The sequence below is a fragment of the Cuculus canorus genome, chromosome 1, assembly GCF_017976375.1.
Source record: "Cuculus canorus isolate bCucCan1 chromosome 1, bCucCan1.pri, whole genome shotgun sequence".
Classification (NCBI taxonomy): Eukaryota; Metazoa; Chordata; class Aves; order Cuculiformes; family Cuculidae; genus Cuculus; species Cuculus canorus.
Genome location: NC_071401.1, coordinates 141,421,054 through 141,443,199, shown reverse-complemented (window position 1 = coordinate 141,443,199; position 22,146 = coordinate 141,421,054). Strand labels below are relative to the sequence as shown.

The following is a 22,146-nucleotide window of genomic DNA, read 5'->3' as shown; positions in this document are numbered from 1 at the left end:
AAACACCCCCGGTCCTTTCCTACTGGAGGGAAAAGCAGTGGGCCAGTGAGTCCTGCAGGGATTTGGGGCTCTATGTGAAGGGACCGGCCACGGAGGAAAAGGCTGTGTGAAGGGCAGTGCAGGCTGCTTCTCACCGTCTGATTGTAGAGGCTCTGCTGGAGACACTGGTGGCTCTTGAAGGTGCAGTAGTTCGGGTACCTCACTCCGTTTGAGTCGCAGACCTGGGGAGATGGGAATGAAGGCCAGAGAAGGAGGAGGAGAAGGAGGAATGGGAGCATCTACTGGACACCCACCTGGGCTGGGGCATCTCCTTCTTGGAAGGCATTGTACTCTGCCTTCAACCACAGAGACACACGAGGATCTTCGCAACCATGGCTCGCTATCCGGCTGCACCACCGCTCTACCCTCGGCCCTCCTAAATTCTCCACGTTGTTGACCTGCAAGGGCTGTGAGGAGCTGGTCTGGAAAAGGATAGAAACAACTGTGCTTCTCCATCCGCTTGTCCACCAGGCGATTCAGACTTCTCCTCAGAGGTCGGCAAGACATGCAACATGCTTAGTACCTCCTTCTCTGCAGCCTGGAGCTGGGCTGAGACCTGAGGGCTGATGTAGTTGGTGAAGTTGCCTGAATCACAGTGAACGCGTTTCACGTTTTTCATGTTCTGACACTGCTCCATCTTCAGCGAACAGAAAGCAGAGTGAGGGTGCAGGTCCATGTGGCGCCGACCCATGCTGTCACACACCTAGTGTGGATACAGTGGGGAGGTCAGGACGGAAAGGAGACTGAAGAGCTCCCATATCCCTGGCTCCGAGCCTGCCTCCCCTGTCACCCAGCTCAGTTTTTACCCAAGAGGGGACACCCGAAAGGACAGTGCTGATGTGCTCTGGCCGTCAGAGCATTGTGCTCAGCACTTCAGGGAGCCCTACACACAGACCGCACAAAGGGGACCATCAGCATCTTTACCGAATCTCCAAAGCCAAAGAGTCTCTCTTCTAGCTCCTTCCAAGACTTGGTGAGCAGTGATGTGAGACAGTTTTCCTTCATCACCACAGAGCACAGGATCATCACTGCCTCCTCATTCTTGAGGTCTGAAAGACTGACAGAGAAAAGGAGGGAGGAAATCAAGTCTCGTCTCTGGTCATCAGCTGAAGAGACAGACCTTTGGTTAAAAAGTGCAAGTGGGGAAAACAACCCCAAAGCACAGCAAAAAAACCCCTTTCCAAAGAAACGTTGGACTCTTGGCCAAACCGCGTGGAGGAACGGGGGAATCGTCAGAGTCTTTACGTGCCTGTGTAACACACAGGCTACAGAGCTGTGTGTGCATTTGGGAGGATGTGAGAGGGACAAGAAGAGGAGCAAGCTTGAGGAGCTCGTCCAGGGGCCCTGCAGGATCTGCTGCCTAGCTTTGTCCATCTGAGGGCACAGCAGGGAGAAGTCTGGTAGAAGTCTGCTGAGCACTGAGCACGGGGCAGCCCCGTTTGGCTCTCAGTTATGGAATTCACTAAGCTTCCCTCCTGCTTGAGCCATTGGATTAGACAGAGAGGCAAAAACCTGGTAACAATTAATTAGTTCTTCATCCAAGGCAACATGAGAAGCTAAAGGTTCTCACCTGCCATGAGGAGCAGCTGCCTGTGCTGCCTCCTGAGCAGTGCTGGGTGTGCTCCCTGCCCCTGCCTCCGGGCTGCGCTGTGGAGAGGAGCCCAATGGGTTCTCTGTGGAGAGGGCCCAGGAGATGAGCTTCGAGATGCTGCTCCACAGGCGTTGCTTCCACGATGCCTCTTCCTGGGCAGGGGATTCCAGCTTGTTAGGCAAGGGGGCAGGGGCAGCCGGCGATGGCACGGTTGGTGGTAGCGGAAGCAGCCCCGTCGACTCCAGCAGGGCACCAGGAGGTGAGACAGAAGCCTGCCCTGGGGCTGGGGAGAGAGCAGGACACGGGTGGGCTGAGGACCCTTTCTGGAGTCACCCAGAAAGCTGCTTGATGGGCAAGGGTCATTGTGGGAGATGAGCAGGCACACAGGGGCACCCAGTGCAGCTCCATGCAGCCGTACCTTCTCTCGCAGGGGAGCTCTGATCCTTTACTCCAGAGCCCACGGCCTCGTGTTGCCCCGCTAGAAAGAGGTTTTTATGAGTGGATGTATTTGGACACCGGATTCGCTGAGCAGAGGTGAGAAGGAGAAAAATGTTTCCGATTAGGTTCCCTTCCTCCTGACCCGCTGCGTCTCCCAAGACATTCCCCCCTATTCCCTGTCCTGAATCCCACTGCCCACCTTGACGTAGAACTGGCCTTGGAAGCAGCGGTAGTGGGCGAACTGGCAGAAGCTCTCAAACCGCATCCTCTCTGGGAAGTCGGAGCAGATCGACCCTGGAGAGAGTGGAGAAAGAGAGGTGTGGGATGGGGGCAGGCTGCAAGTTTAGCTCTGTGGCCCCTGGGCTGGGGCGCAGTAAGAGTTGGGGACCTCTTGGTTGGCTGTTTTCAGAGTTGGCTTGTAGTTGAATCCTAGTATGGATTAGGTTGGAAGGGACCATGAAGATCATCCAGGTCCAAGCCCCCTGCCATGGACTGGGACACCTTTCACTGGATCAGGTTGCTCAAAGCCTCATCCAAGTTGGGCTTGAACACCCCCAGGAACGAGGCAGCCACCATTTCTCTGCACAACCCGCACAACCTGTGCCAGTGCCTCACATCCACACAGAAAACCTTTTCTTACTAATACGTAAGCTAAATCTCCCCTCTTTCAGCTTCAAAGCATTACCCCTCATCCTATCCCTGCACTCCTTGATATGGAGGCCCTCCTTAGCTTTCCTGTAGCCCCCTCTTAAGTACTGGGAGGCGGTGCTAAGGTGTCCCCAGAGCCTTCTCTTCTCTAGGCTGAGCAAACACAACTCTCTCCGCCTGTCCTTGTATAGGACACACTCGAGCCTTGTGATCATCTTTGTAGCCTCCTCTGGACTCGGTCTGGACAGATCCACATTCTTTCTGTGCTGAAGAACCCAGGATTGCACCAAAACGTTGTGTTTCCAGGGTCTGGTAAGGACTTTGTTATCGGTCCTTGAGAGGTTGAATAAGGATAAAAAAACCAAGTAGCGCTGTGATGGGTTAAAAGACGACCAGCCCAGGGCCAGAAACACTAGAGAAAACAACCCCTTCAGAGCAAAGTAGTTTGACAGTCGTTTAAGCCATGGAGGGGATGGGTGATTTGAGCCATGTAGCTCAAAAGCCGCAGCTCTTCCTGTGGAGATTGCTGGATAGCTGAGGTCATGCAGGAGAGCTGAAAACCCTGGGTGATTTGGAGATGGCAATTTGCTAACCCCCAGCGTTAGCCTGGCTCTCCTGGGCCAGGACTCCATCCCCAGCAGTGCGTATCAGGCCAGACCTGGAGTATTCCAGCTTGAGGTAATAAACCATTCCTGTCATAAATTATGATGGTACAGAAAAACTTTGCATTTTGGGGTGATGGAAGAAGAAAAGTACATTTTCATTCCAGCACTTGGGATGTGAAGGAAAACTTGATGCAGTCAAGTTTCTGCTGGGCTCTCTTTGCTGGTCTCTCTAATGAGCCAAGCTTCTGCGCTAAACCTCGGATCAAGCTGGAAGGAGCCAGTCTGGTTGCAAGAAAAACTGTTGGGGAGAGGCGATGAGCTTCCGTGAGCTTCGGAAAGCTGTGCCCATTTTTTTTTCTGCTGTCATCCCACTGAGGGAGAGGTGGAGAAAGTGAAGAACTGAAGGAAGGGCCACTGAAGTCATCACGGCTTTCAGCCGATGACTCTTGAAGAGGGGCTGGGGCACCTGTGCTTGTTCAGCTGGCTGAAGAGGAGATAGAGGAAAGCTCTTCCTCCACAAGGACCTGGAGGAAAGCTACAACACGACAAAGTCTGACTTTTCTTGGCTGTGCCAGAGAAAACAAGAGGGAAAACACTGCAAATTCCTGCTTGGGAGGGTAGGTCTTGCCATTAAGAAAAGCTTTTTTTTTCCTCTAGGAAATGCATGCAGCACTGGAAGGGATGCCCAGAGAGGCCACAAAAGCAAACGGCCTTGCACAAAGTCATGGTGCTACTGCTGGGAGTGTCCTGCTCCAAGCCAGGCTTTGGGCTAGAGACTTGAAAGTAACCCATCCCACCAACATTCCTGTAATTTGGCGGTGTTTCAGGCCAGAGAAACCGCCAGCTTTGCTCTGGGGGAGTAATGGCCACCTGTGCCATTGAAGGGGGCGTGATGCCCTTACCTTTGGGGACAACCCCGTGGTTCTCCAGCCGGTCCATCTTCAGGATTCCTGGGCTAAGGCAGCCATACGTCTGGCGGATGGTGCACAACACCTCTGCCCTCCAGGGGGGCCACAGGGTGAGAAAGAAGGCCTGGTATTCCTTGTCTGAAAGCGGGCTGCCCGGAGCATGGGCCAAAGATGCGGTAACACAACTGAGCAAGGTCAGCAAGCCTGTGGGAAAAGGCAGACTGTGCTTAACCCTCCGAAGGGGGAGAACAGTGGGTGGAAAGACAAGAGTGGCTGCAGGGCCGCCTGCTCCAGTCTGCGCGTGCTGAGGGAGAAACCACGACAAGCTACCCTGAGGTCTCATCAGGACCATCACTGCCTACAGGGCCCCGGGAGAACCTGCTTTTGCCTGGACTTGGGGTTTTGAGTGCTCTTCTCTAGCAAAGCCCTGCCTGCGCTTGCCGGGTGCCTCTGGGGGCAGCTGCAGTGGCATAGGCTTGGACTGCCCTCCCTGCAAGCTGCCGCACCACCACACCAGACGCTCATCCCTCCGAGGGGACATCCCTCCACCCCTTTCCCCCTTCATCCTCTGAAAACTCGCTCTCAGATGCTCGTCCCTCCGAGGGGACACCCCTCCATCCCTTCCCCTCTTTGTCCTCTCAAGACTCTGTCTCCCCTGCTCTGCCCCACATCCCCTCCCAGAGCCTCTGTCCACCCTGGGCGGGAGGCTGGCACGGCTGCCGTGCCTGGCAGGGTGTGCTCGTCAGACACGGGGCTGCAGGAGTGTGGCGGGTGGTGACAGGATGGTCAGGCATCCCTCCCTCCCAAGACAGCGGGCTCCAAGGTGGCCCCGTGAGGGTGGCTTGGGGCTGGGTAGGGTCACTCACCGAGTAGGCACGCCAACGACGCCATGTCTGTTCCAGAGTCCAGACGCTCTGTCCTTTTGGGTGGCCAAGCAACACTAGGAGGTTGGATGAGTCGAGGTGATGTAACAAAGAGGGTTGTCAAGGGGCGTGGGGCTGAGGCACAGGCTGTGACCTGTGGGTTGTCAGGGGACACGGGCACCCCACGAGGAAGGAGGAAGCTGGGGCTGTGGGGACAAAGGCAGCAGGGGGAGCGGGAATGACCTGGGAGCTTCCCCCTCTGCTGGGGGACACGGTGGGGGCTGGCAACAGCCTGCAAAGGCATTGGAGACCTGGCCAGGCTGTCCCCAGGCTCAGAGAACCCCACAAACAGCATCTCTGTGCTGTAACACACAGGCTACAGAGCTGTGCATTTGGGAGTATGTGAGAGGGACTATTCGATGAGCACAGCTTGAGGAGTTGGCCCAGGGGCCCTGCAGGATCTGCTGCCTAGCTCTGTCCATCGGAGGGCACAGCAAGGAGATGCCTGGTAGAAGCCTGCTGAGCACTGACCACGGGGCAGCCTCGTTTGGCTCTCAAGTGTGTAACTTAACTAAGCCTCCCTCCTGCTTGAGCCACAGCATTAGACTCAGTAAGAGCAGAAATCGTACACATGGTACAGAACTGTTATTAGGCAGGGATGGTATTTCTACAAATGAAATAGAGGGGGAGAACCTGGAGCAAGGTTGTGAAGATGAGACTTCCTAAGGCCTGCAAAATTTCCCTTAGAGGGAGAATCTCATAAAGCTTTCATTAGCTGAGCAAAGTTGTTAATGGGTGGCCATTCAGTCAGTCAGGGCTTTTCTCAAGATGGGGATCTGCTGGAAGGCTCTCTTTGTCAGCAGATGAAAGCGTGCCGACTTTTGGTGACTGGGATTTGGAATGAGATCCATTCAAGCCACAAGTTGGCTGCAGGTGCCTGACATAAAGGCTGTGCAGCATGGGAGCAGCCCATGAAGTGCTTTCTCCACAGCGTGGAGACTTCACAAAGATAGATATCCCAAATTCCACTTAGGAGAAGGATCTGCAGCTCAGCCACACGATAGTTTTTCCTTCAGGGCTCACTATCAACCTCTCTGCTCTTAGGCTCTTGGATTACATGCTGTTGGAAGAAATCGAGCTGTAAGCAATGACCGGTCTTCACACATGCCTGGCCACGGGAGAGACACACAGCATCTGCACAGAAACACGCAGACACCTGGCATCTCAGCTGGGTTTAGGTGTGCATTCCCAAAAGAGAATACGGCTGAGCATTAGGGCTACTAACAGGAAACAGCTTTGTGCACCTCCTTAAAAGATCTCTTGGCCCTGTCACACACCACAGATGGAGGAGCTCACAACAGCACGCGCTCTGCACTTGCAGTGGATTGGAAACAAGCGATCCTGTACCAAAGCAGTTCACATTAAACAGCACCAAATGAGCATATCAGAATCCCTGAGGGCATCTCTCTCTCTCTCTGGAGTGAAACCAAAATGACTTCTCCAGGAAAGCCACATCTAGACGTCAGTTTGCTGTCTCTTGGCAAGAAAAATAATCTCGGACTCTCACTCAAAGCAAGCATTCCTTGGCTACAAAGTACTAAAGGATGGCACAGTAAATCTGAATGAAAACACGACGACGATTCTTTTGCAAGCTTTTTCTGCTCGGGTTCAGCTCTCCCACTGCCCAAATAAAGACATGTAATGCAACCCCTAAAGACCCTCATGATGGACTAAGGGGAGGTGTGGGGGTGTGGAAACTAAAACACTAGTGATTGTTTAAAATTTAGTGAATTGTTCATGTTTTGGTTCTGGCATGGGATGGCTTCAATTTAGGTATAGAAGACCAGGGGAAAGAAAAGTGGATTAAAAAACTCCAATCTCAAGCCAAAAATTAGATCAAATACTAAGGGAATAAAGAGACTATTCTGATTTTGGCTTGAGGGGGGCTGGAGATGGAAAATGCCTTTGACACGAGCTCCTCTTTGGAGTGGGGTTCAGTGGAGGAGCAGTGCTCACCAGTGGGTGCTGAGCGATTGCAGGTGCTGAGGGGGGAGCCAGGATAAGCTGCCCTGAGATTGAGATCTCATCAGGATCATCACTGCCTCGTCATTTTTGAGGGCAAAAAGACTGAGAAGGGATGGAGGAAAACAAGCCTCACCTCTGGTCATCAGCTGAAGAGACAGACCTTTAGTTCAAAAGCGCAAGTGGGGTAAACAACGCCAAAGCACAAGGAGATACCCTTCCCAACAAAACCCTGGACTCTTGGCCAAAAGCATGGAGGAATGGCGGAATCGTCAGAGTCTTTACATGCCTGTGTAACACACAGGCTACAGAGCTGTGTGTGCATTCGGGAGGATGTGAGAGGGACTAGATGGGGAGCACAGCTCGAGGAGCTCGTCCAGGGGCCCTGCAGGATCTGCTGCCTAGCTTTGTCCGTCTGAGGGCACAGCAAGGGGATGTCTGGTAGAAGATGGCTGAGCATTGACCACAGGGCAGCCTTGCTTAGCTCTCAACCACCTAACTTATTAAGCCTCTCTCCTGCTTGAACCAATGGATTAGACAGAAAGGCAAAAACCTGGTAACAATTAATTGTTCATCCAAAGCAACATGGGAAGCTAAAGGTCCTCACCTGCCACGGAGACATGCTGCCTGCGCTGCCTCCTCGGTGCCGCCGGGTGCCATCCCTGCCCTTGACTCAGGGCTGCGCTGCAGACAACAGCCCTTCGTGCCCAGCGAGTTCTCCACAGAGAAGGCCCAGTACTTTCCCAACGCTATTCTGCATGCGTTGCTTCCACAATGTCTCTTCCCGAGCAGGGGATTCCAGCTTGGAAGGCGAGGGGGCAGGGGAAGACAGGGCTGCCACAGTTGGCGGGGCTGGAAGCAGTAACCTTCTCTCCTGTAGAGCTCTTGGTACCTCTGACACGGTCACGGGGAGCTTCTTCTCCAGCCGGGATTTCAGACTCCCCTGTGTGTAGGAGCCTTTCAGGAGAGTGTCCTTCTTGGGAGTCCAGCAGGGCACCGGCGGGTGAGACAGAAACCAACCCTGGAGCTCGGGAGAGAGCAGGACACCGGGGGGAGTGGAGGGGAGGAAGTGGGGGAAGGGGGCGGGCGGTGCTGAGGAACCTTTCTGAAGCCACCCAGAAAGCTTCTTGATGGGCAAGGGTCGTTATGGGAGATCAGCAGGCACACAGGGGAGCCCACTGCAGCTCCATGCCACCCAACCTTCTTCCACAGGGGAGCTTTCATCTTTTACAGCAGAGCCAAAGGCCTGATGTTGCCCCGCTAGGGAGATATCAGGACTCTGAATCCCACATGTTCCACGGGCTGGTAGTTGGTGCAATGTGTCCGGCTTGTAATTGTTCTTGCACTAAACCTTTAAGGCGGTGCAGCTTCTCTTTGCTGAAGGGCCACTGTTCCACCCAAATCGGCTCATACGTAGTCGGGGTAAGAGGAAAGGTGGTCCGCACCGCAGTGGCCCGCGTTAAAAATGGGTGCTCAAAGTCAGCCCGCATTGTGCAGCGCATTCTCTACCCCATAAGATGGTGGGAAGTGACAGAACGTATGGTTTAACAGTTGCCACACGATATTCAGGTCCACATGTGATTACGGAGTGTGAAGTTTGTCGTGGGCTGTCACTGCCCTACCCCCGTCAGAGCGGTACGCGGTGCGCTCCATGGCCATTGTGTTAAAGAAAAAGCTGTTACGTGGGCTCCGCTGTCTCTAATACCGGTAAAATACTGTTGCCTGTTGTTCCGTGAGTGTCGTACTTTGCAGGTTAACGTCGGTGGTGATTTGTGTAGTTCTGCGTCCATAGAATCGCGGGCTGGTGAGTCCAGCGAGAGGCTCCTTCTTCTCGTATGTGGTTTGCTGCGTGGGGTACAATTGCTTGAAAGCCAATCAGCTGAGCAATTCTAGTGCCCTTTGGTGTAAAGCAAGGAGGCATAGGCGTCCAAGCCATTACTTTCATTGTTCCCGTAAAATTGGCATCGATCAATGCCGGTGAAAGAAACAATCCTTGCTTTGTGGCAGATGATGGTCCGATTAACAGTGCACTAAGTCCGTTTCCTAAGGGGCCCGTAACAGCCGTAGGGATGAGCTGAACCGCAGCGGTTGTTAACCCTATCGCTGGCGGTGGCCGGGTCCAGCCCTGCGCTCCCTGCTGTGCTGGCACAGAGCTGGCTTTGCACTACAGAAGGGTTCTGAGAGGGTCCGTGTATCGGGGCGCGCCCTCTCGCTTATCGCGCTCGGCTGCATGTTTGGCTGTGCCCCAGTGCCCGACTGTCTTCATGAAATCTAGATCTGCAGGTGTTGACATAATGCCGGCCTTTTTGACATCGCGGACACATGCCGGGACCGTGATCTAATCCTTCGATTTCCGGAGCTACACCGGTCCCTATTTGTGGAAGGACAGTGTCGTTGCAGATGTCCGGATTTTCCACAGGTGGAACACGTTCCCCTGTGCTTCGGTGTATGCATAGCCGCAAAAGCATCAGCTGTTAAAGTTAGGTGGTGAGATGGAGATCCGACTTTTTGGCATGCTGCCATCGTCTCAGTAAGTGATGGGCTTTTGTTTTTTAAAGGCAGTCAAATTTTCTGACAGTCCGCCTTTGCATTCTGTACGGCCAGTTGTTTAAGCAAAGCTTCTCTAGCAGCGGCGTTGTCTACCTGCTTATTTAAGGCTTCTTGTAGTTTGTCTAAAAAAAGGCACGTGTGGTTCTGTAGCTCCTTGTCAAATATTAACAAAAGACTGTCCGTGAGTCCCAGCGTCAGGGACGTTTCTAAATGCCTTCAAGACAGTAGCCTGTAATTGTTGCAGCCGTTGCATTGGTATTCTCGCTTGGGCTACATTATCAATATGATTGACTTCGCTCATTAAAGCATCGAGCCCCACAGGCCGCAAGGGACTATCCTGCGGGCGTTGCAAATTACCCAGGGCTGCTATAGTCGCCGACTCCTTCCAGTTTGATGGAAAGACATGACTGCTTAGAAGTCATAACTAATCGAGCAATTGAATTCCAGTCCTGTGGTGTGAGATGGTACGTGTCACCGGTACCTTCTACCAAATTGAACGGAAACGCAGCAGTTAGTCCGTTCTCTACAGCTTTGCGAATCTCCTTTATCCCTTCCTAACTACTTGGTTCCCAGTGCGGACTGGCGTCTCCTGAATAAATCACAGGAAAAGCTTGCAACGCTTCAACCTGTCCCCGCAGCTACGCCTCCCTCCTGACTTGCGCGCATCTGTCTGAGGGACAGGGTGGAAATAGATGAGGCTCCTCCTCGGGATCTGTCGGACCCGGATCAAAGGGCTTGTCGGCATCCCCTTCGGGGGGTGCAGAGGCAAGCACGGCCAGTTTAGGGGGGGTAAGGGGTTAGTGCAGCTGTTGACGGTCCTGCACTCCTTTCCGAATCCTTGCTGTGCTCTTTGGAGCAAACATCAAAAGAAGGCTCTTGATCCTGAGCCCACTCCAAAAGTGCTTCTGCCGACGTACACCACCAGATTGTGCTCCTTACACGACCCTCTGTTCAGACTCTAAATCGGGTGCCCATTTGCTGCGTATTAACAAGCAAGGACTCAGCTTTCATTTCAAGCTAAGAGGAAGTTTATTGTTACAAGCTTGTATTTATATCTTACAAAAAATGACAAAACTGGTCCCACAAGTCTGTCATAAAAATTTCGACAGTGTGTTCCTGGCCTTCCAAGCTCCTCGTGACCACTGTTATTTTTTTCATCCGGCCTGCCGCCGCCTTCTTTGGCTCCTGCAGCAACTTTGGAGGCCTCACCTACGAATGCAGACCCTGCATAGGACCTCCCAATAGTCCCAGGAAGGTTCTCCAAAATTCTCACTGCAACAGGGGCTGCCCCGGAGCGCTGTGCTTCCCATGCGTCCTTCTGCTCCTGTGCATCAGCCTGTTATCCACAGGCTGCGGAACTTCTGGCGCCACAGCTGCACCTGCTCCTCTCCCTCCTTCTCACTCAGCACTCGGTAGCTCGCATTTCTCTGGCAGCCGTGGCGAGACACCTGCAAGGAGAGCCCCAGTTTGTAGGACTAATACCACTGCCCATCCTACCCGCAGGGAAAGAGGACCCCCATGACGGATGGCATCCTGAGACTGTCCAATGTTCGTGGCTGTCTCCATTGCCATCTTTTACAGTGTCGGTGCAAATCCCACTGCCTCAACTCCACAGCAGCTGAGCTTCAGTCACTATTTGTCACCACCCCACCCCACCCCGCCCCAAACACCCCCGGTCCTTTCCTACTGGAGGGAAAAGCAGTGGGCCAGTGAGTCCTGCAGGGATTTGGGGCTCTATGTGAAGGGACCGGCCACGGAGGAAAAGGCTGTGTGAAGGGCAGTGCAGGCTGCTTCTCACCGTCTGATTGTAGAGGCTCTGCTGGAGACACTGGTGGCTCTTGAAGGTGCAGTAGTTCGGGTACCTCACTCCGTTTGAGTCGCAGATCTGGGGAGATGGGAATGAAGGCCAGAGAAGGAGGAGGAGAAGGAGGAATGGGAGCATCTACTGGACACCCACCTGGGCTGGGGCATCTCCTTCTTGGAAGGCATTGTACTCTGCCTTCAACCACAGAGACACACGAGGATCTTCGCAACCATGGCTCGCTATCCGGCTGCACCACCGCTCTACCCTCGGCCCTCCTAAATTCTCCACGTTGTTGACCTGCAAGGGCTGTGAGGAGCTGGTCTGGAAAAGGATAGAAACAACCGTGCTTCTCCATCCGCTTGTCCACCAGGCGATTCAGACTTCTCCTCAGAGGCCAGCAAGACATGCAACATGCTTAGTACCTCCTCCTCTGCAGCCTGGAGCTGGGCTGAGACCTGAGGGCTGATGTAGTTGGTGAAGTTGCCTGAATCACAGTGAACGCGTTTCACGTTTTTCATGTTCTGACACTGCTCCATCTTCAGCGAACAGAAAGCAGAGTGAGGGTGCAGGTCCATGTGGCGCCGACCCATGCTGTCACACACCTAGTGTGGATGCAGTGGGGAGGTCAGGAGGGAAAGGAGACTGAAGAGCTCCCATATCCCTGGCTCCAAGCCTGCCTCCCCTGTCACCCAGCTCAGTTTTTACCCAAGAGGGGACACCCGAAAGGACAGTGCTGATGTGCTCTGGCCGTCAGAGCATTGTGCTCAGCACTTCAGGGAGCCCTACACACAGACCGCACAAAGGGGACCATCAGCATCTTTACCGAATCTCCAAAGCCAAAGAGTCTCTCTTCTAGCTCCTTCCAAGACTTGGTGAGCAGTGATGTGAGACAGTCTTCCTTCATCACCACAGAGCACAGGATCATCACTGCCTCCTCATTCTTGAGGTCTGAAAGACTGACAGAGAAAAGGAGGGAGGAAATCAAGTCTCGTCTCTGGTCATCAGCTGAAGAGACAGACCTTTGGTTCAAAAGTGCAAGTGGGGAAAACAACCCCAAAGCACAGCAAAAAAACCCCTTTCCAAAGAAACGTTGGACTCTTGGCCAAACCGCGTGGAGGAACGGGGCAATCATCAGAGACTTTACGTGCCTGTGTAACACAAAGGCTCAGAGCTGCGTGTGCATTTGGGAGGATGTGAGAGGGACAAGAAGAGGAGCAAGCTTGAGGAGCTCGTCCAGGGGCCCTGCAGGATCTGCTGCCTAGCTTTGTCCATCTGAGGGCACAGCAAGGAGAAGTCTGGTAGAAGTCTGCTGAGCATTGAGCACGGGGCAGCCCCGTTTGGCTCTCAGTTATGGAATTCACTAAGCTTCCCTCCTGCTTGAGCCATTGGATTAGACAGAGAGGCAAAAACCTGGTAACAATTAATTAGTTCTTCATCCAAGGCAACATGAGAAGCTAAAGGTCCTCACCTGCCATGAGGAGCAGCTGCCTGTGCTGCCTCCTGAGCAGTGCTGGGTGTGCTCCCTGCCCCTGCCTCCGGGCTGCGCTGTGGAGAGGAGCCCAATGGGTTCTCTGTAGAGAGGGCCCAGGAGATGAGCTTTGAGATGCTGCTCCACAGGCGTTGCTTCCACGATGCCTCTTCCTGGGCAGGGGATTCCAGCTTGTTAGGCAAGGGGGCAGGGGCAGCCGGCGATGGCACGGTTGGTGGTAGAGGAAGCAGCCCCGTCGACTCCAGCAGGGCACCAGGAGGTGAGACAGAAGCCTGCCCTGGGGCTGGGGAGAGAGCAGGACACGGGTGGGCTGAGGACCCTTTCTGGAGTCACCCAGAAAGCTGCTTGATGGGCAAGGGTCATTGTGGGAGATGAGCAGGCACACAGGGGCACCCAGTGCAGCTCCATGCAGCCGTACCTTCTCTCGCAGGGGAGCTCTGATCCTTTACTCCAGAGCCCACGGCCTCATGTTGCCCCGCTAGAAAGAGGTTTTTATGAGTGGACGTATTTGGACACCGGATTCGCTGAGCAGAGGTGAGAAGGAGAAAAATGTTTCCGATTAGGTTCCCTTCCTCCTGACCCGCTGCGTCTCCAAGACATTCCCCCCTATTCCCTGTCCTGAATCCCACTGCCCACCTTGACGTAGAACTGGCCTTGGAAGCAGCGGTAGTGGGCGAACTGGCAGAAGCTCTCAAACCGCATCCTCTCTGGGAAGTCGGAGCAGATCGACCCTGGAGAGAGTGGAGAGAGAGAGAGAGGTGTGGGATGGGGTCAGGCTGCAAGTTTAGCTCTGTGGCCCCTGGGCTGGGGCGCAGTAAGAGTTGGGGACCTCTTGGTTGGCTGTTTTCAGAGTTGGCTTGTGGTTGAATCCTAGTATGGATTAGGTTGGAAGGGACCATGAAGATCATCCAGGTCCAAGCCCCCTGCCATGGACTGGGACACCTTTCACTGGATCAGGTTGCTCAAAGCCTCATCCAAGCTGGGCTTGAACACCCCCAGGAACGAGGCAGCCACCATTTCTCTGCACAACCCACACAACCTGTGCCAGTGCCTCACATCCACACAGAAAACCTTTTCTTACTAATACGTAAGCTAAATCTCCCCTCTTTCAGCTTCAAAGCATTACCCCTCATCCTATCCCTGCACTCCTTGATACGGAGGCCCTCCTTAGCTTTCCTGTAGCCCCCTCTTAAGTACTGGGAGGCGGTGCTAAGGTGTCCCCAGAGCCTTCTCTTCTCTAGGCTGAGCAAACACAACTCTCTCCGCCTGTCCTTGTATAGGACACACTCCAGCCCTCTGATCATCTTTGTGGCCTCCTCTGGACTCGGTCTGGACAGATCCACGTTCTTCCTGTGCTGAAGAACCCAGGACTGCATGCAGAACTGCAGTCGAGGTCTCCCGAGAGCAGAGTAGGGGGGCAGAGAGCAGAGCTGACAGGCAGAAGGGAAAGTCAAACCACCCAGGTTTTCAGTTTGTCCTTCTGCCCTTTGTCACGCTGCTCTCTGTCCTTTCAGAGAGACCAAAACGTTGTGTTTCCAGGGTCTGGTAAGGACTTTGTTATCAGTCCTTGAGTGGTTGAATAAAGATAAAAAAACAAGTAGCGCTGTGATGGGTTAAAAGACGACCAGCCCAGGGCCAGAAACACTACAGAAAACAACCCCTTCAGAGCAAAGTAGTTTGACACTGGTTTAAGCCATGGAGGGGATGGGTGATTTGAGCCATGTAGCTCAAAAGCCGCAGCTCTTCCTGCGGAGATTGCTGAATAGCTGAGGTCATGCAGGAGAGCTGAAAACCCTGGGTGATTTGGAGATGGCAATTTGCTGACTCCCAGCGTTAGCCTGGCTCTCCTGGGCCAGGACTCCATCCCCAGCAGTGCGTATCAGGCCAGACCTGGAGTATTCCAGCTTGAGGTAATAAACCATTCCTGTCATAAACTGTGATGGTACAGAAAAACTTTGCATTTTGGGGTGATGGGAGAAGAAAAGTACATTTTCATTCCAGCACTTGGGACGTGAAGGAAAACTTGATGCAGTTAAGTTTCTGCTGGGCTCTCTTTGCTGGTCTCTCTAATGAGCCAAGCTTCTGCGCTAAACCTCGGATCAAGCTGGAAGGAGCCAGTCTGGTTGCAAGAAAAACTGTTGGGGAGAGGCGATGAGCTTCTGTGAGCTTCGGAAAGCTGTGCCCATTTTTTTTTCTGCTGTCATCCCACTGAGGGAGAGGTGGAGAAAGTGAAGAACTGAGGGAAGGGCACTGAAGTCATCATGGCTTTCAGCCGATGACTCTTGAAGAGAGGCTGGGGCACCTGTGCTTGTTCAGCTGGCTGAAGAGGAGATAGAGGAAAGCTCTTCCTCCACAAGGACCTGGAGGAAAGCTACAACACGACAAAGTCTGACTTTTCTTGGTTGTGCCAGAGAAAACAAGAGGGAAAACACTGCAAATTCCTGCTTGGGAGGGTAGGTCTTGCCATTAAGAAAAGCTTTTTTTTCTCTAGGAAATGCATGCAGCACTGGAAGGGATGCCCAGAGAGGCCACAAAAGCAAACGGCCTTGCACAAAGTCATGGTGCTACTGCTGGGAGTGTCCTGCTCCAAGCCAGGCTTTGGGCTAGAGACTTGAAAGTAACCCATCCCACCAGCATTCCTGTAATTTGGCGGTGTTTCAGGCCAGAGAAACCGCCAGCTTTGCTCTGGGGGAGCAATGGCCACCTGTGCCATTGAAGGGGGCGTGATGCCCTTACCTTTGGGGACAACCCCGTGGTTCTCCAGCCGGTCCATCTTCAGGATTCCTGGGCTAAGGCAGCCATACGTCTGGCGGATGGTGCACAACACCTCTGCCCTCCAGGGGGGCCACAGGGTGAGAAAGAAGGCCTGGTATTCCTTTTCTGAAAGCGGGCTGCCCGGAGCATGGGCCAAAGATGAGGTAACACAACTGAGCAAGGTCAGCAAGCCTGTGGGAAAAGGCAGACTGTGCTTAACCCTCCGAAGGGGGGAGAACAGTGGGTGGAAAGGCAAGAGCGGCTGCAAGGTTGCCTGCTCCGGTCTGCGCGTGCTGAGGGAGAAACCAGGATAAGCTACCCTGAGGTCTCATCAGGACCATCACTGCCTACAGGGCCCTGGGAGAACCTGCATTTGCCTGGACTTGGGGTTTTGAGTGCTCTTCTCTAGCAAAGCCCTGCCTGCGCTTGCCGGGTGCCTCTGGGGGCAGCTGCAGTGGCATAGGCTTGGGCTGCCCTCCTGCAAAGCTGCCGCACCACCACACCAGATGCTCGTCCCTCCAAGGGGACATCCCTCCACCCCTTTCTCCCTTCATCCTCTGAAAACTCGCTCTCAGATGCTCGTCCCTCCGAGGGGACACCCCTCCATCCCTTCCCCTCTTGTCCTCTCAAGACTCTGTCTCCCTGCCGCTGCCCCACATCCCCTCCCAGAGCCTCTGTCCACCCTGGGCGGGAGGCTGGCACGGCTGCCGTGCCTGGCAGGGTGGTGCTCGTCAGACACGGGGCTGCAGGAGTGTGGCGGTGGTGACAGGATGGTCAGGCATCCCTCCCTCCCAAGACAGCGGGCTCCAAGGTGGCCCCGTGAGGGTGGCTTGGGGCTGGGTAGGGTCACTCACCGAGTAGGCACGCCAACGACGCATGTCTGTTCCAGAAGTCCAGACGCTCTGTCCTTTGGGTGGCCAAGCAACACTAGGAGGTTGGACGAGTCGGGGTGATGTAACAAAGAGGGTTGTCAAGGGGCGTGGGGCTGAGGCACAGGCTGTGACCTGTGGGTTGTCAGGGGACACGGGCACCCCACGAGGAAGGAGGAAGCTGGGCTGTGGAGACAAAGGCAGCAGGGGGAGCGGGAATGACCTGGGAGCTTCCCCCTCTGCTGGGGGACACGGTGGGGGCTGGCAACAGCCTGCAAAGGCATTGGAGACCTGGCCAGGCTGTCCCCAGGCTCAGAGAACCCCACAACAGCATCTCTGTGCTGTAACACACAGGCTACAGAGCTGTGCATTTGGGAGTATGTGAGAGGGACTATTCGATGAGCACAGCTTGAGGAGTTGGCCCAGGGGCCCTGCAGATCTGCTGCCTAGCTCTGTCCATCGGAGGGCACAGCAAGGAGATGCCTGGTAGAAGCCTGCTGAGCACTGACCACGGGGCAGCCTCGTTTGGCTCTCAAGTGTGTAACTTAACTAAGCCTCCCTCCTGCTTGAGCCACAGCATTAGACTCAGTAAGAGCAGAAATCGTACACATGGTACAGAACTGTTATTAGGCAGGGATGGTATTTCTACAAATGAAATAGAGGGGGAGAACCTGGAGCAAGGTTGTGAAGATGAGACTTCCTAAGGCCTGCAAAACTTTCCCATTAGAGGGAGAATCTCATAAAGCTTTCATTAGCTGAGCAAAGTCGTTAATGGGTGGCCATTCAGTCAGTCAGGGCTTTTCTCAAGATGGGGATCTGCTGGAAGGCTCTCTTTGTCAGCAGATGAAAGCGTGCCGACTTGTTGGTGACTGGGATTTGGAATGAGATCCATTCAAGCCACAAGTTGGCTGCAGGTGCCTGACATAAAGGCTGTGCAGCATGGAGCAGCCCATGAAGTGCTTTCTCCACAGCGTGGAGACTTCACAAAGATAGATATCCCAAATTCCACTTAGGAGAAGGATCTGCAGCTCAGCCACAAACGATAGTTTTTCCTTCAGGGCTCACTACCAACCTCTCTGCTCTTAGGCTCTTGGATTACATGCTGTTGGAAGAAATCGAGCTGTAAGCAATGACCGGTCTTCACACATGCCTGGCCACGGGAGAGACACACAGCATCTGCACAGAAACACGCAGACACCTGGCATCTCAGCTGGTTTAGGTGTGCATTCCCAAAAGAGAATATGGCTGAGCATTAGGGCTACTAACAGGAACAGCTTTGGTGCACCTCCTTAAAAGATCTCTTGGCCCTGTCACACACCACAGATGGAGGAGCTCACAACCAGCACCACGCTCTGCACTTGCAGTGGATTGGAAACAAGCGATCCGGTACCAAAGCAGTTCACATTAAACAGCACCAAATGAGCATATCAGAATCCCTGAGGGCAATCTCTCTCTCTCTCTGAGTGAAACCAAAATGACTTCTCCAGGAAAGCCACATCTAGACGTCAGTTTGCTGTCTCTTGGCAAGAAAAATAATCTCGGACTCTCACTCAAAGCAAGCATTCCTTGGCTACAAAGTACTAAAGGATGGCACAGTAAATCTGAATGAAAACACAACGACGATTCTTTTGTAAGCCTTTTCTGCTCGGGTTCAGCTCTCCCACCGCCCAAATAAAGACATGTAAATGCAACCCCTAAAGACCCTCATGATGGACTAAGGCGGGGTGTGGGGGGGTGGAAACTAAAACACTAGTGATTGTTTAAAATTTAGTGAATTGTTCATGTTTGGTTCTGGCATGGGATGGCTTTCAATTTAGGTATAGAAAACCAGGGGAAAGAAAAGTGGATTAAAAAACTCCAATCTCAAGCCAAAAATTAGATCAAATACTAAGGGAATGAAGAGACTATTGCTATTTTGCCTTGAGGGGGGCTGGAGATTAGAAAATGCCTTTGACACGAGCTCCTCTTTGGTGTGGGGTTCAGTGGAGGAGCAGTGCTCACCAGTGGGTGCTGAGCGATTGCGGGTGATGAGGGGGAGCCAGGATAAGCTTCCCTGAGATCTCATCAGGATCATCACTGCCTCGTCATTTTTGAGGGCAAAAAGACTGAGAAGGGATGGAGGAAAACAAGCCGCACCTCTGGTCATCAGCTGAAGAGACAGACCTTTAGTTCAAAAGCGCAAGTGGGGTAAACAACGCCAAAGCACAAGGAGATACCCTTCCCAACAAAACCCTGGACTCTTGGCCAAAAGCATGGAGGAATGGCGGAATCGTCAGAGTCTTTACATGCCTGTGTAACACACAGGCTATAGAGCTCTGTGTGCATTTGGGAGGATGTGAGAGGGACTAGATGGGGAGCACAGCTCGAGGAGCTCGTCCAGGGGCCCGGCAGGATCTTGCTGCCTAGCTTTGTCCGTCTGATGGGCACAGCAAGGGGATGTCTGTAGAAGATGGCTGAGCATTGACCACGGGGCAGCCTTGCTTAGCTCTCAACCACCTAACTTATTAAGCCTCTCTCCTGCTTGAACCAATGGATTAGACAGAAAGGCAAAAACCTGGTAACAATTAATTGTTCATCCAAAGCAACATGGGAAGCAAAGGTCCTCACCTGCCACGGAGACATGCTGCCTGCGCTGCCTCCTCGGTGCCGCGGGTGCCGATCCCCTGCCCTTGACTCAGGGCTGCGCTGCAGACAACAGCCCTTCGTGCCCAGCGAGTTCTCCACAGAGAAGGCCCAGTACTTTCCCAACGCTATTCTGCATGCGTTGCTTCCACAATGTCTCTTCCCGAGCAGGGGATTCCAGCTTGGAAGGCGGAGGGGGCAGGGGAAGAAGGGCTTGCCACAGTTGGCGGGGCTGGAAGCAGTAACCTTCTCTCCTGTAGAGCTCTTGGTACCTCTGACACGGGTCACGGGGAGCTTCTTTTCCAGCCGGGATTTCAGACTCCGCTGTGTGTAGGAGCCTTTCAGGAGAGTGTCCTTCTCGGGAGTCCAGCAGGGCACCGGCGGGTGAGACCAGAAGCCTATCCTGGAGCTCGGACAGAGCAGGACACCGGGGGGAGTGTGGGGGGAGGAAGTGGGGGAAGGGAGTGGGCGGTGCTGAGGAAACCTTTCTGAAGCCACCCAGAAGCTTCTTGATGGGCAAGAGGTCGTTATGGGAGATCAGCAGGCACACAGGGGGAGCCCAACTGCAGCTCCATGCCACCCAACCTTCTTCCACAGGGGAGCTTTCATCTTCTACAGCAGAGCCAAAGGCCTGATGTTGCCCCGCTAGGGAGCGTTCAGGACTCTGAATCCTATTCAGATTCTGAATTCCAGCTCAGGATTGTGAGGCTGAGGCAGCCATGTCAACCTAGCACACGGGGCAGGACACCTCTCTCTTCCACAGGGACCACAGGCTGAGAAAGAATGCCCGGTATTCCTTGTCCGGTAACGGGCTGCCCGCAGCACGGACCGCCGAGGCAGAAAACAGAACGGAAGCAAGGTCAGCAGGCCCTGTGGGAATGGGCCACACACCCATAAAGCAGGTGCTTGTACTCGCTGTCGGAGAGGGAGCTGCACACAGCAGGGCACAACGACGCAGGGAAAACTGAGTTCAGCAACGTCCTGTCCAAATCCCACCTCCTCAATCCACACCAGCTGAGCTGGGTCACTATTTGTCACCATCCCCCCCAAGCTCCCTCCACATCTCTCTGTTTTGCGGAATCAAACGCTATAACCCAAAATGAGTTATAAAGCAGGTACGTTTATTTCCAGCCGCTGGGGTGCAAGAGGGTTCTCCTCCTAGCTTGCACATTGTATAGCTTAATAAGCAGCTACTTATAGTGTAAAGAACATGCATAGGTATATAGCGGCCTACTACATATTCATACCCCTTTCCCCATTTCATATTATAATTAGATCTGGAAAGTTTTGCTCCAATCTTGTGCCTGCATAGTGCCTCCTGATGGTCGTGGGCCAGGGCCTTAAGGGAGGAAGTAGGAAGTCTTCCTCGGGATGAATACATGTTCTTTTTGAACTTTGCGCAGACTCAGTCTCCTCTGGCTGTTTTCAAACTCCTTGAAACCAAATAAGCCAGCTTTCTGCCTTCTTGTCTCTTCCAATACCTACTTTATCAGTAATACTGCTGCTAGCTGGCTCCTTCATTATCAACTTCCAAGGTCTTCAAGGTGAACAACACCAAGGCTCTAAACGAATGCTCCAGCCCCCCTTGTCTGTTTTCACACATCAATTCCCCCGTCTTTTTGTCATGGGCAAATTCATTTGCCAGCTCTGTAATTCATCCTCTCAAAGGGGTAATAGTATGATATTTGTTAGAACATTACCTTTTTATGCTTTTCTTATGGGCACTAGACACTAGAAGTCAAAATTATTAGTCGTTGTTAGCATTCTCCAAATTCCAAAATAAATAGTGTAAGCAGAGAAAACAAAGCTAAATAAAACTAGCATTAGAAGGGCAATAATGGGGTGACACAACTTATTTTAGAATGCCAGTCGCAGTAGGGGACCATCTGAACAACACGTCCCTCCAATGACAGTTTAAATTTTTCTTTTACCCTTTTAGGACCCCCTTTCTTCCAGTTGTGGTGGACTGTTATCAGGGTCGTGTCCTGCTTTCCTGGACCTCGTCCAGAATTATAATCAAGTCCTGATGTTTTATTAACTGTTTCATTCATTATTTAATACCAATGTAAGATTCATTCCAATAGGTAGAGGTGATAATTTGTGAAATATTGTATAATCGGGACTATATCAGCTGATGAGATACAACTGGTGCTAAATAAGAAAAGTCACACCCAACAATCTTAACAAGCTTAACAAATACAGAAATTAGAATTAGAGTGATTCTCACTATCCTATACTTATCTCATCTATTACTACAGAGGTACAAGCAGTTTTCAAACACACACAACCCTGGCCCAGTATGACAAGTACAATCCTCGTGATTAGCATCTAGATGGATCTCAAAGCGACAGATGTTTTGCTCAGTGTCGAGGCAGATGTCCTTGAGCACCCGATTGCATTATTTAGCAAATGAATCCTTGTTGTTCTCGTGTAATGCAATATTTTAAATTTCACAGTTTGCCATTTCCCGTTCACTATTTGCGGTCCTGTTCTATGTTCAAAAGGATAGAGCACAGTTTTTATCATGGTGTAATCCTAATGCAATGATGGAGCAGATTTCATATCTTGCCGAGGTACGTACGGTAAACACAAAAGGGCTTGTGGCTGTATTAGTGATGGGGTCACAGGTGAAATTTACCAGAGCTATCAGGATTGAAGCTTCCTCTCTAAGACGAGTGGCACTGTTCCAAAGCACTTTCCAGATTTCAGTGAGAAAGTACCTCACCACCGTCTCTTATAATTAAGGCGGCCACTGATTGCATCCATAATTATGCCTGTATACAACTGAGGGCCAAAGGAAATGTTTTCTTGGATCACACCGAGTACCTTTCTTATTAATTCATGGTCTTGTTCCTCCACCTTCTCCCACTTTGGTAACATTTCTGATAGCCAATTCCATTTAGGACCTCAATCCTGTCTGTAACACTCTGGTTAGGCCCCGTTT

At 52.7% G+C, this 22,146-nt stretch overlaps 2 protein-coding genes across 2 annotated transcripts in view; both read right to left on the bottom strand.

The window, feature by feature from the left end:
* The window catches only part of LOC104064598 (aldo-keto reductase family 1 member B1), a 92,351-nt gene that overhangs the window by 55,545 nt on the left and 14,660 nt on the right, over positions 1-22,146 (bottom strand). The window lies entirely within an intron of this gene.
* Positions 1,445-6,203, bottom strand: LOC128852539 (uncharacterized). The gene is made up of 5 exons (XM_054070326.1): positions 5,096-6,203; positions 4,224-4,433; positions 2,268-2,362; positions 2,049-2,154; positions 1,445-1,913 (listed from the first exon to the last, which is right to left on the bottom strand). The coding sequence occupies exons 1-5, from the start codon at positions 5,445-5,447 to the stop codon at positions 1,606-1,608; spliced, it is 1,071 nt and encodes a 356-aa protein (XP_053926301.1). The 5' UTR covers positions 5,448-6,203; the 3' UTR covers positions 1,445-1,605.